The 13,717-nt window shown below is 45.3% G+C and overlaps 1 protein-coding gene across 1 annotated transcript in view; it reads left to right on the top strand.

Moving 5' to 3' along the window:
- Positions 1 to 10,469: 10,469 nt before the first annotated feature.
- PPARD (peroxisome proliferator activated receptor delta) overlaps positions 10,470 to 13,717 on the top strand; it is a 97,457-nt gene continuing 94,209 nt past the window's right edge. Inside the window, exon 1 of the mRNA XM_077481424.1 lies at positions 10,470 to 10,595. Coding sequence (XP_077337550.1) covers positions 10,586 to 10,595 — 10 coding nt within the window. The 5' untranslated portion in view covers positions 10,470 to 10,585. The remainder of the gene's footprint in view (positions 10,596 to 13,717) is intronic.

Here is a 13,717-nt window from a genome sequence, read left to right as displayed (position 1 = left end):
AGCAGTGCCTGTCGTTCTGGGCATGAATATCTTGAAAAACCTGGACTTACCCTACCTGTTGGCCAAATATGAACAATCAGGCTGGTGGGTATGTGGCTGTGGCCTGCGGGCTGTGTGGCTCTGAGTACTCCAGGCCTATCAGGCACAGTACAGGGCAAACAAGAAGCAACAGGAGCAGGTAGGAGTGGTTTGTATACCCCCAAGCAGAGGTTACTCTTTGCATCCTTAAAAGAAGTAGTCTGGTCACTCCCTGTGGGGGGCCCACAAAAAATGACAGCCACTGTTATGGTCAAACTCCGTAAAGACCCAGTGATGTCAGAAGAGTGGCAGGGTTCATCGAGGAAGGATCTTGGTGCAACTTGTCAACCTGGGAACCACACTGCCCAGACACACCATCTTGGCTGATCTCTATGCACTGCCTCATCACTGCATCCCCGACGCCCAGCCAGGAGTGGAAGTGATCTGTGCCCCTCTACACGCAGCTATGATCTCAAGGGATGAAACCCAATACAGATCCCTACTAGAGCAGCTGGACATTACCTTTAAAGACTTTCCCTACTCCAACAGACTGTTTTAGCAGCTGCTGGAAAAACACCTGTCACTAATCCAGAGGGCTATGGGTTCACTGAAGCCATCAACTACCCCATACATATGAGGGACGCACCTCCCATCCAGCAGCAGTACTGTCACTGTCACACCCCCCTCCCAGCATTGTGCTAAAGAGTTACTCTCTGTAACATGTTCCAGAGTGGAGTGATCAAGGAAAGCCTCAGTCCTGGGGCTGCTCCTGTTGTTCTGATGCGAAAGAAGGATGGAGGTCTATGTTTCTGTGTGGACTACCGTAAGCTCAATGCATGTACCTTGGGTTGAGGAATCTCTGATGGCCCTGGGACAAGACAAGTTTTTCTCCACCCAGGATCTGGCTAGCAGCTACTGGCAGGTCCCGGTGCTGGACCGAGACTGAGAGAAACAAACACTTGTGGGGCACACCCTAACTATGCATCACATTAAAGATGGTGCTGCTATAAGACCATATAAACAGAACAAAAGATTATTGTGCATACATACTAAAATGTAATTTAAATCCTACAAGTCTATTTAAAGCACCTGAACACAGTAAGCAAAAATGGGGATTTGGGCACACTATGTGGCGATACAGTGCCCACTACTGCCTCTCCACTGGGTAATTTGTGAACTGTCTTTGCAGTAATTCAATACAAGTTCTTCCATCGCACAGGGACTGTGTATGTTATTGCCCCTGCACCACGAAGTACCCCACCAACAGCTATAAAATCCCCTTAAGCCGATCGTACATGGATCAAAATGCATCTGGTTCAGCAGGAACTGGCCACATTTTGATCCACGTATGGGCAAGCTGGTTGTTGTGGCAGCAGGCAGGTAAAGTCACCTGGTTGTATCCAGGATGGTAAATATGTGTGTCCTAGATTCAGGCTTTATGCAGACTTTTACAATTAGAGGGGAAGAGTTAATGAGCCCAGCTGAAGTAAGTGGGCTCATTAAGACCTCTACAAAAAACCCCAGCATGCTTAGGGAGATGCTCCATCCTGGAACCAGTTTTGTGTGTATAGACTGGGGAGTCTGAGATCTGTTCTGTGCGGTGAGTTAACGCCTGTGTGGCAAACCCCTACAATAGAGACAGGGACTGGGGCAGCACAAGGCTGCACCCAGTTGTTAGACAGGGAGTCTACGTGTGTAGTTAGAGGTCAAGCTGACCAGGATTTATTTTCTTGTTTTATTTTGTTTGGCTGTTATATGTATCACTGCATGTAGCCTAAATAAACCGGATCTTTTGTTTTTTGAACCTACACCGCTGTCTGCTGTGCCTGACTTTGTGTTGTGAACCCATCCAGGGGGTCACACACACCCGCTGCCGAGCTAACCCCTCACAGTTGGTGGAGAATTTTGGCACTTTTTTTTTTGTTAAGGCCAGCATGGAGGAGATACTGAGACAGCTGGCTCTAGCAAATGCAAACCAGCAACAAGCAAATGCAAATCAGCAGCAAACAAATGCAGGTTTACAAAAGAGCCTTGCAGCCCAGCAGCAGATAAATGCAACTTTGCAGCAGAGTTTGGAAAATCAGCAGAAGGCTCACCAGCAGAGTTTGGAAGCTCAGCAACAAGCCCAGCAGCGATCTGAAGCCCGCTTCATAGACCTGTTGCAGAAGCAAGAGCAGAATTTTCAACAGAAAATAGAGACATTAATACAGCAACGTCCGCAGACCAATGAAGCAAGTGGTTACAATAATACCGCATCCTTTGGTGTGAGCCGTTTACTGACAAAAATGACTGGAGAGGATGATCCGGAGGTGTTTTTGACCACATTTGAAAGGACTGCTGAAAGGGAAAAGTGGCCTAAGGAGCAATGGGCTGGACTGGTGGCCCCTCTGTTAACTGGGGAATCGCAGAAAGCTTATTATGACCTAGAGCCTGACCAAGCAAAAGACTATGTGGTGCTAAAAGCAGAAATATTGGCACGGCTGGGTGTCACCCTGGCCGTCCGGGCTCAGCGTGTGCATAACTGGACTTTTCAGGTTGGAAAACCTCCCAGGTCTCAAATGTATGATCTCATTCACCTGAGCAGGAAGTGGCTGCAGCCAGAGACTTTGACTGCACCAAACATTGTGGAACGTATGGTTATGGATCGTTTCCTGAGAGCTCTTCCTACTGCCATCCAAAAATGGGTAAGCCATGGAGACCCAGAAAATGCAGATAAACTTGTGGATCTGGTTGAGAGGTACTTGGCTACAGAGAACCTGACCACCTCTTCCAGGGACTCACGGACTTTCCCCCCTAAGACCAGATCATCCCCAGTGACGGGTAAGATGACTCCAAGGGGTGAGGGTGGAGAGAGTGAGAGGGTGGGAGTTCTACCTAAGGTCTGGCGGGAGCAGCCCAGGAAGCCCATGCTGCAAGAGGCAGCGAAAAAGATTATTCGCTACCGCTGCCGGCAAGAGGGACATATTGCAGCCAATTGCCCAGTTGTGGATGAGCCTATGCAATGTGACTTTATAAGGGAGAGACGTCAGTCGCTGTTTGCGACAGTTGCATGCACTGCCATTCGGGGACCTGAGAGACATTTATGTAAAATGTGTATTAATGGTAGGCATGTTGATGTGTTGCTGGATTCAGGTAGCCTGGTAACATTGATAAAAGCTGAATTAGTTACTACAGAGGTCTCTGGGAAGAACAGGGTGGCTGTTATTTGTGTGCATGGGGACACCCGAGAGTATCCTGTAACTTCAGTGTTTTTTGAGACCCCCAAAGGTAACCTCTCTCATCAGGTGGGGTTAGTGTCTCACTTACCACATGATGCTATTGTGGGAAGGGATTTTCCAAAATTCTGGGAACTCTGGGATTGTCCTGAGCCCCCCACTGGTGCCCCTATAGACCAGGAAGATGACCAGAATTCCTCTGGGAGTGGTGAGGACTCTCCTGAATTTCCCTTGTCGGTATTGGCGGGGGAAACTCGAGAAACTGGGGAGGAGCCAACATCCTCAGTTGAAAACATGCCGTCTGTGGAGTTTTCGGACCTTGAGGTTCACAGGGAAAATTTTGCCACAGAACAGTTAAAAGACCCCACCCTAATAAAGGCACGGGAAAATGTGGTGAAAATAGATGGCGAGTTAGTGAACCCAGATAAGACTTGCACTTACCCGTACTTCACTGTGGAAAGGGACCTGCTGTATCGAGTGGCTCAAAGGGCAGAAGAAACCATTGAGCAACTTGTGGTGCCCAAACCTTACAGGAAGTTGGTGTTAGAATTGGCCCATGGGCACATTCTGGGAGGTCATCTGGGGACCGAAAAAACCAGAGAGAGGGTACTGCAGAGATTCTATTGGCCTGGGGTCATGAAGGAAACAGAAAATTATTGTTCCTCCTGCCCTGTGTGTCAGAAGTCGGCACCTATGCCACATTTCCGTAACCCCCTGGTACCTCTTCCTATCATTGAGGTCCCCTTTGAAAGGATCGCAATGGATTTGGTAGGTCCGATAATGAAGTCCGCTAGGGGGCATCAGTACATTTTGGTTATATTGGACTATGCCACCCGTTATCTGGAAGCAATTCCTCTTCGAAATACCTCGGCCAAAACCATAGCCAAAGAGCTATCTCTTGTTTTTAGCCGCGTGGGTATTTGTAAGGAACTGCTTACGGACCAAGGTACACCCTTTATGTCCCGGGTTATGAAAGAATTATGCAAGTTGTACAAAGTGAAGCAATTGCGTACATCTGTGTATAACCCCCAAACAGATGGGTTGGTTGAAAGATTCAACAAAACCCTAAAACAAATGTTAAAGAAGGTGGTGGATAGAGATGGAAAGAATTGGGATTGTCTAATACCCTATCTGATGTTTGCCATTAGGGAGGTACCCCAATCCTCTACGGGTTTCTCACCCTTTGAGTTGCTCTATGGGAGACACCCAAGAGGGCTGCTGGATATCGCCAAGGAAACTTGGGAAAATGAGAGTTCTCCTCACAGGAGTGTGATTGAGCATGTTGCCCTGATGCAAGATAGAATTGCACAGGTAATGCCAATTGTAAAGGAACATTTAACCCAAGCGCAGTTAGCACAGCAGAGAGTGTACAACCGTGGGGCCAAGACACGTACTTTTTCCCCGGGGGATAGGGTCTTGGTGCTAGTCCCTACGGTTGAAAGCAAATTTCTGGCCAAATGGCAAGGTCCATATGAAGTAATTGAAAAAATTAGTGAGGTGAACTACAGGGTTAGACAGCCAGGAAGGCGAAAGCCGGAGCAGATCTATCACGTCAATTTGCTGAAAGCCTGGAGGGATAGGGAATCCCTAGTCGCAGAGACTTTGTCACAAGTACAGCCTGATTGCTTAGTTCCTGAGGTTGGAATAGCAGACACCTTATCGAAAGCCCAACAACAGGAGGTTAAAGAGTTTGTACTTCGTAACAAAGAGATTTTCTCTGAGCTTCCGGGACAAACATCTGGCGTAGAGCATGACATTATCACCCCGCCAGGAGAAAGGGTAAAACTAAAACCTTATAGAATACCAGAGGCCCGACGGGAGGCAATACGTGGGGAGGTTCAAAGGATGTTGGATTTGGGTGTGATAGAGGAGTCCCAGAGTGACTGGTCCAGTCCTATCGTACTAGTGCCCAAACCTGATGGGAGCTGGCGGTTTTGTAACGATTTTCGACAATTAAATAAAGTTACAAAATTTGACACCTACCCCATGCCGCGTATAGATGAGTTGATTGACCGGCTGGGAACAGCCCGATATATGACAACTCTTGATCTCACCAAAGGGTATTGGCAAATTCCCCTGGCCGATTCGGCCAAGGAGAAAACTGCGTTTGTAACCCCAGATGGGGCATTCCAATATAAGAGAATGCCGTTTGGGTTACAGAATGCACCGGCAACATTCCAGCGGAAAATGGATAAGATTCTGAGGCCCCATCAGAAATATGCTGCAGCTTACCTGGATGATGTGATTATCCATAGCACAGACTGGGTCTCACATTTGCCAAAAGTACAAGCAGTCCTAGACTCTATCCGGGAAGCTGGGTTTACGGCCAATCCAAAGAAGTGTACCATTGGACAGGAGGAGGCCAAATATCTTGGGTACACTATTGGGAGGGGGGTGATAAAACCCCAAGTCAATAAAGTCGAGGCCATACAGAGTTGGCCACGTCCCAACAGCAAGAAACAGGTACGAGCCTTTCTGGGAATCGCTGGCTATTATCGACGATTCATTCCCCATTTTGCTTCTCAGGCTGTGCCCCTCACCAACCTGACAAAAGGGAAAGAGTCGGTTATGGTTAAATGGTCCCCAGAGGCTGAGGAAGCATTTCAGTCCTTAAAAACAGCCTTATGTAGCCAGCCAGTGTTGTACTCACCAGACTTCTCTAAGGACTTTGTTGTACAAACTGATGCATCAGACGTTGGGTTAGGAGCAGTGTTATCCCAGGTCTGGAACGGGGAAGAGCACCCAGTCATTTACCTCAGCAGGAAGTTAAAGTCCCATGAGGTAAATTACTCCACGATTGAGAAGGAATGTTTAGCAGTGAAGTGGGCTCTAGATTCCCTTCGGTACTATCTGCTAGGTAGGCACTTTGACCTGGTGACTGATCACGCTCCTTTAAAGTGGATGGCTCAGAACAAGGAGACCAATAGAAGGGTAAATAGGTGGTTCCTGGCCCTACAGGAATTTAACTTTACAGTTAAGCATCGCCCTGGTGTTAAAATGGGGAATGTGGATGCTTTGTCTCGGATACATGCGTGTCTGACTGCTGGTGTTACAACCCCAAGGTTGAAACAAGAGGGGGGGGTATGTGGCAGCAGGCAGGTAAAGTCACCTGGTTGTATCCAGGATGGTAAATATGTGTGTCCTAGATTCAGGCTTTATGCAGACTTTTATAATTAGAGGGGAAGAGTTAATGAGCCCAGCTGAAGTAAGTGGGCTCATTAAGACCTCTACAAAAAACCCCAGCATGCTTAGGGAGATGCTCCATCCTGGAACCAGTTTTGTGTGTATAGACTGGGGAGTCTGAGATCTGTTCTGTGCGGTGAGTTAACGCCTGTGTGGCAAACCCCTACAATAGAGACAGGGACTGGGGCAGCACAAGGCTGCACCCAGTTGTTAGACAGGGAGTCTACGTGTGTAGTTAGAGGTCAAGCTGACCAGGATTTATTTTCTTGTTTTATTTTGTTTGGCTGTTATATGTATCACTGCATGTAGCCTAAATAAACCGGATCTTTTGTTTTTTGAACCTACACCGCTGTCTGCTGTGCCTGACTTTGTGTTGTGAACCCATCCAGGGGGTCACACACACCCGCTGCCGAGCTAACCCCTCACATTGTAAACAGATCGGTCTGTCGTTTGACTTCTGTACAATTGCCCTGTTGGATTTTCCCAGCTCGATCAGCACCACAGACTATAGTCGGCAGTACTGATCAGTTTAATCTGATGGCGGGGGAAATCTCCCTACTGTCACAATATAATAGCGGAGTAGGGAGAATTCCCCCGTCCACATCGAGTGAGTGAATGAGGGAATAGAGTCTTTTTTTTTTGTGTAACCTGCTTACTAATCTTTGGGTTGCTTAAAGTGGCTGTAAACCCTTTTACACCACTTTTACCTACAATAAAGCTTACCTGTAGGTATCGTTAATATCTCCTAAACAGTTTAGGAGATATTCACTGTATCCGCATCTGCTGACGTCATCGGCACATGCGCACTAAAGAAACGGCCCACTCATGCCGTTTCTTCAGTAGCCATGCCGTGACCGGGAGTAATGTCATTGCGAGCTCCGGCCAATGACAGTGTTGGAGCCCTCAAACCCGGAAATAACTCCAGGAGACATGTCGCCAGTCAGAGTGGTGTGCAACCCCTGCAACAGCTTCGATCTAAGCAAAGTATTTCATAATGAGCTAGCTCATTATGCCTTTGTCTTGCTGTGTTTTTTTTTTTTTTTCTGAGGTTACTACCACTTTAACCACTTCATCCCCAGGAACATTTGGCTGGCCAAAGACCAGAGCTTTTTTGCGATTTGTTACTGCGTCGCTTTAACTGACAATTGCGCGGTCGTGCGATGTGGCTCCCAAACAAAATTGTCCTTTTTTCCCCACAAATAGAGCTTTCTTTTAGTGGTATTTGATCACCTCTGCGTTTTTTTTAATGTGCTATAAACAAAAAGGAGCAACAATTTTGAAAAAAATGCAATCTTTTTTACTTTTTGCTATAATAAATATCCCCAAAAAATATATAAACATATGTTTTCCTAAGTTTAGGCCAATACAAAGTTGGGCAAAAGTTATAGCATCTACAAAATATGGGATAGTTTTATGGCATTTTTATTAATAATTTTTTTTTTATTAGTAATCTGCAATTTTTATCATGACGGCGACATTATGGCGGACAGATCAGACATTTTTGGTGCTATTTTGGGACCATTCACATTTACACAGCGATCAGTGCAATTAAAAATGCACTGATTACTGACTGTGTAAATGTGACTGGCAGTGAAGGGGTTAACCACTAGGGGGCGCTGCAGGGGTTAACTGTGTCCTAGGGAGTGATTCTTACTGTTGGGGGGATGGGCTACTTGTGACACAACACTGATCGCCACTCCTGATCACAGGGAGCTGTGATCAGTGTCCTGTCACTAGGAAGAATGGGGAAATGGTTGTTTACATCAGCATTTCCCCATTCTTACTCTCTGTGAGACGATTGCGGGTATTCCTGTGGACATTTAGTCTGCGGGACCCACGATCACACTCATGGGGCTAGCGCCCACAATGCCACATCTTAAAGGGCAACGTACGGGTACGTTAATATGCCTGTATGCTCCCTTCTGCTGACATACATCGGCGTGAGCCAGCCAGCAAGGGGTTAAAGTTGTTGTAAACCCTAAAAAAAATCCAAAAAAAAACCTGCAAGACAAAGACATAATGCATACTAGCTTTATGAATTACTTACCTGAAATCGAAGCCCCTGCATCGGTCCTCATTCACTGCTCGGGTGGCTGACAAATCTCCTGGGGGTTACTTCCAGGTATTACTGCGGTGCTGTGATTGGCCAGAGCCACAATGACATCACGCGTGGGAGATGCTGGTAATGGCACAGGCTAACTGAAGCAATAATGGCCCATACGTGCTTCAGTTTGCTTAACCGTCATGATAAAAATCGCTGATCGCTGCCATTACTAGTAAAAAAATATTATCAATAAAAATGCCATAAAACTATCCATTTTGTAGACGCTATAACTTTTGTGCAAACCAATCAATAAACACTTATTGCAATTTTATTTTACCAAAAATATGTAGAAGAATACGTATTGGCCTAAACTGAGGAAAAAAACTTTTTTTATATATTTTTGGGGGATATTTATTATAGCGCGTTTTTGTTTATAGTGCAAAAAATAAAAACCGCAGAGGTGATCAAATACTGGCAAAAGAAAGCTCTATTTGTGGGAAAAAAAGGAAATCAATTTTGCTGGGAGCAACATTGCACGCAACATCGCACGACCGTCCAAAACTGTCAGTTAAAGCGACGCAGTGCCGAATCGCAAAAAACACTCTGGCCAGCCAAATGGTCCTGGGGCTGAAGTGGTTAAAGTGGTTGTAACCTTGAAAAAACAAAACAAAAAAAAAACCCTGCAAGACAAAGGCATAATGAGCTAGCTCATTATGAAATACTTTCCTTATGCCCCGTACACACGATCAGAAAATCGTATGGAAAATACCGCTTTAGAAGCGACCGTATGTTAATCGGATCGTTCGTACTGAGCTTTTGAGAGCCAATCAGGACGGTTCATCCGATATTATTCTATCGGACATGCATGGAAATTTTTTTTGTACGATGCCAGATCGTACGATTTTCGTTTAATCAGTATAGCTATCGTTCAAAAATGCAATACAAATGCATTACAACACGTGACATCACTTTCGAATTTTTTTTCTTTTTTATGCAATAAAAAAGGGACGATCATGCGTCCGACAATCTCATCATGTGTATGGGGCATAAGATCGAAGCTGTTGCAGGGGTTACAAACCACTGTGACTGGCGACATGTCTCCCAGAGGTATTTCGGGGTTTGTGGGATCCAGCGCTGTCATTGGCCGGAGCCCGCAATGACGTTACTCCCGGTCACGGCACGGCTACTGAAGAAACGGCTCAAGTGGGCCATTTCTTCAGTGCGCATGTGCTGATGACGTCAGCACATGTGGATACAGTGAATATCTCCTAAATTGTTTATGAGCTATTCATGGTACCTACAGGGTGTGCTTTTTTCAAAATTCTCGCTCTTTTTTGTTTATAGCACAAAAAAATAAAAACCGCAGAGGTGATCAAATACCACCAAAAGAAAGCTCTATTTGTGGGGAAAAACAGGACATCAATTTTGTTTGGGTGCACGACCGCGCAATTGTCAGTTAAAGCGTTGCAGTGCCGAATCGCAAAAAGTGCTCTGGTCAGGATGGGGGTAAATTCTTCCAAAGGCTGAAGTGGTTAAGTGCGCATGTGCCAATGACGTTGCCACATGCAAATACATATATCCTCTAAACCGCGCAGGTTTAGGAGATATCCAGTGTAGCTACAGGTAAGCCTTTTTATAGGCTTGCCTGTAGTAAAAAGTGGTTGCAAAGGGTTTACAACCACTTTAACAATTACACATCGCTTTTACGTTTTCATTATACTATCCACATTCCAGGTTATCCATTTCCATTTTGCAGATATATATATTTAATATATTATTGTTTTTCCTCTAATTCCTTACAAAGACCTTCTATAATCCATGGCATTGTTGTTATCTTGTGTTGCGTCCAGTACTGAAATAGTACAAGGTTAGATGGGAGACAGTAGCAGCGAGTATCATAACAAGCGTGTATAGACAAAACTATACTGAAAGGATGCAAAAGATTGGGGAAGGGTTCAAGAGTTTGCAAAGAATGCATGTAATACTCTCCACCCCCACCACTCACATTCCAGCTGCCTGCTGTGATGTCATCTGAGTCACAGGAAACAGCAGAGCAGGAAGGGGGAGGGGGGGCTCTTTAAATCCTGAATAATAAAAAAATAAAATCCTGTCACATCGCAGACAGATGAAAGACGGTAAATTACCCATCCTTTTCTACTCTTAGTACCTAAGATAGGCTAAATGATGTCTGTGGGCGCTTGTAAATATGTACTGTGCAATGTATGTGAAGGGTCAAGATGTCTGTGTGTGTGGATGAGACTCCTTGCTGTAAACATCATAGGAAGTGTGCAGAAGTTTCAGCTACTTCATGTAATTGTCTGCCTGTCTTGTGTGATTGTATGTGAAAACAGCGACCGTCTCTACCGAGACAGCACAAAAGAGAAATAACGCTTCAGTGATGTTAGTGCTTTGTTTACATGTTTATTTACAACAATTCATTGCTCTGTTAGGACTTTGTACACAACCAGAATTGTGAGGATGGTGGGATTAAAATATTAGATTTCACAGAGAAATGAAATATTGCATCTGTTGTAGCATATGTATGAGATGGATTTGCGTTGTTCTTCGATTCCGGTGACCCTGTATTAACCGTATAATGATATTTACTTGGTATTAGTTACATTATTTCAGTAAACTAGTCAGTCTTGTGTGTGTGTCTATCTATCTATCTATATGTTTGTATTTGTGTTTTCATATGCACTTATAAATACGTTAGGAAAAGCCAGCATCCGTATGTCAATGTCATACCTCTCCTGGGACCTTAGAATAGTGACTACAACCAGGATGGGTAATCGACCGAATGATCAGACAGGGATTGAGACTGGCCATACATTATACCATATTCTTGTTCAATTTTCCTTTAGATTTACCAAAACCATGTAATACAAGGTCAAACCTAAACGCTTTTAATTTGCATGCAATCAGGCAGGTCCTTGTATTATATAATGTAAGGTACAGCTAAAGGAAATTGAATAAGAAAATTGTATATTTCTCTCTCCTCTTTCAATTTACTCTTTATATAGTTCTGGTAGCAGAACTTTTATTTCCTTGGTTATCATTATACCAGTTGTACATAGTTCCAATATGTAGTTTAAGATTTGACATTTTTATAAAATTATTTCTTTTTTAATTTTTTTTATTTAAAAACTATACTCTTAGAATGGCTCTAAAGCCCCATACACACTATCAGATTTTCTGCTGATTTTTGTCTTCAGATTTACCAAAACCATGTAGTGCAAGGGCCTGTCTGATTGCATACAAATTGAAACTCCTAAGGTTTGACCTCATATTACATGGTTTTGGTAAATCTGAAGGAAAAAAAAATCAGCAGAAAATCTGATAGTGTGTATGGGGCTTAAAGGTTATTTTTTTTTCTAAATAACAAACATTTCATACTTACCTCCACTGTGCAGTTCGTTTTGCACAGAGTGGCCCCGAACACCATGCTCTCGCGGCTCCTCCCCACATCAGATAACTCCCTGGGAGAAGCGCTCTCCTGGGGGGGATACCTTGCGGGCACGCTCCCGAGTCCAGCATTTGGTGTCCATATAGGCCAAATGCAGGACTCGGCCCCACCCCCGGGTCATTGGATTTGGTTGACAGCAGCGGGAGCCAATGGCTGCACTGCTATCAATCTATCCAATCAAGTCCTGAGAACCCTGGGCAGAGAGAGAGCATGTCCCCGTGGGACAAGTTTGAGGGTTCAGGTAAGTAAAACATAGGATGCATTTAAGGTGAAAAAACATGAACCTTTACAACTCCTTTAAAAATAATTAAGACCTTTTTTTTTTTAATCTGAGGTCATCTTATATTAACATGGTCTAAGTTGGTTTTATCCTCTTGTAGCACTAACCCCCGAAGGAGCTGCCGGTTATTTTTGGGCTTACCGTTACCTTCCGTTCTCCTTGTTGCACGTCTAGGGGATGTTCCATGGTAATTGGCCCAGTAACTTGAGACTGACAATAGATCCACTTGAATGGATTTTATTTGCAAAACTCAGACAATTGAACAGTCTTTCAACTTACAAGATGATGTCTCTGCCACAGACGTTGTTGTAGAACACGCAGGAAAACTCTTGTAGGATACCTGGATCTTTCAGCCTGCTTGGCGATATCCACAAGACCGGATTCTCTCCGTTACTTCAGCCCTTCCAGGCTCTAGCTAAGAAAACCAACCCGTACGTGGTGTTCTTCTGAAGAGTCCTCCCCTGGAATGCTTGAAGTACACTGGGTCTCTCCCGAACCCGAGAAGGCACCCAACCACCTCAGAATCCTGCTTTTGTTTCCCCTGACTCGGGCTAGCCAGCCCCGAGACATTAAAGTTGGGTGAATCCGCACCCTAGGCCATAGCTTTCCTGGGGGCTGGTCAGGAGGACCAGGACCATGTAGTCAGCACAACATACTGTACCGTAACCCCGAACCACGTGATGCCCGCATATTAAGTACCCTCTTCCAGAAAGCACAGCGAGAGCGCCACTGAGCGGGCTCCGAGAGAGAGTAACTTAAAGTGGTTCTGCACCTAAAAAAAAATATTAAAAGCCAGCAGCTACTAATATTGCAGCTGCTGACTTTTAATAAAATCACACTTACTTGTCCCAGGGTCCAGCGATGTCGGCGGCAGATGACGAGCGATCGCTCGTCTCGCTGCTGCCACAGCCGCCATCCTCTGTCAGGGAATCGGGAAGTGAAGCATGGCGGCTTCACTGCCCGGTTCCCTACTGCGCATGCACGAGTCGCGCTGCGCGTCTCTTCAGATCCCCCGCTGTGTCCTGGGAACTGTGTGTTTCCCAGAACACAACAGGGGGCGGGGCGTCTGCGGGGGTCTGTGGCGGTCTGGCCGGAAGTGGGTGCAGATACCTGGATTATCCAGGTAACTGCACCCCCCTCCCCCCTGGAAGGTGCCGATTGTGGCACCGGAGGGGGGGAGGGATCAGATTAGCGGAACTTCCCCTTTAGGGTGAAGAACCGCTTTAAGCACCTGACCAGACCATAGTTCCATGCCTGCCAGAAGAGACAGTGCCCCCTGTGGCCAGGCTGAACATCTCACAGTCCAGTCAGACTGATGCCGAGGCCCAATTTAGATAATTATACCCAAACCAAACAGCAGTTTAGGCAACTTTAACTTTAGAAAAAACGCATAGCGCATGCTTTTCAGGAGCCGCCGCTACAATGTATGAGTCTTTTGAGTAGTTAGATCCATGCTAAAATTGTTTTAGTTAAACTACTTATAGTTTATGTTGGAACTACAACTCAATATT

Source organism: Lithobates pipiens, unplaced genomic scaffold (assembly GCF_037356315.1).
Source record: "Lithobates pipiens isolate NorthernLeopardFrog02 unplaced genomic scaffold, aLitPip1_a1.2 Scaffold_16, whole genome shotgun sequence".
In the NCBI taxonomy this organism is placed as follows: Eukaryota; Metazoa; Chordata; class Amphibia; order Anura; family Ranidae; genus Lithobates; species Lithobates pipiens.
Note: the sequence above shows the minus strand (reverse complement) of the source record. Positions and strands in the feature narration are given on the sequence as shown.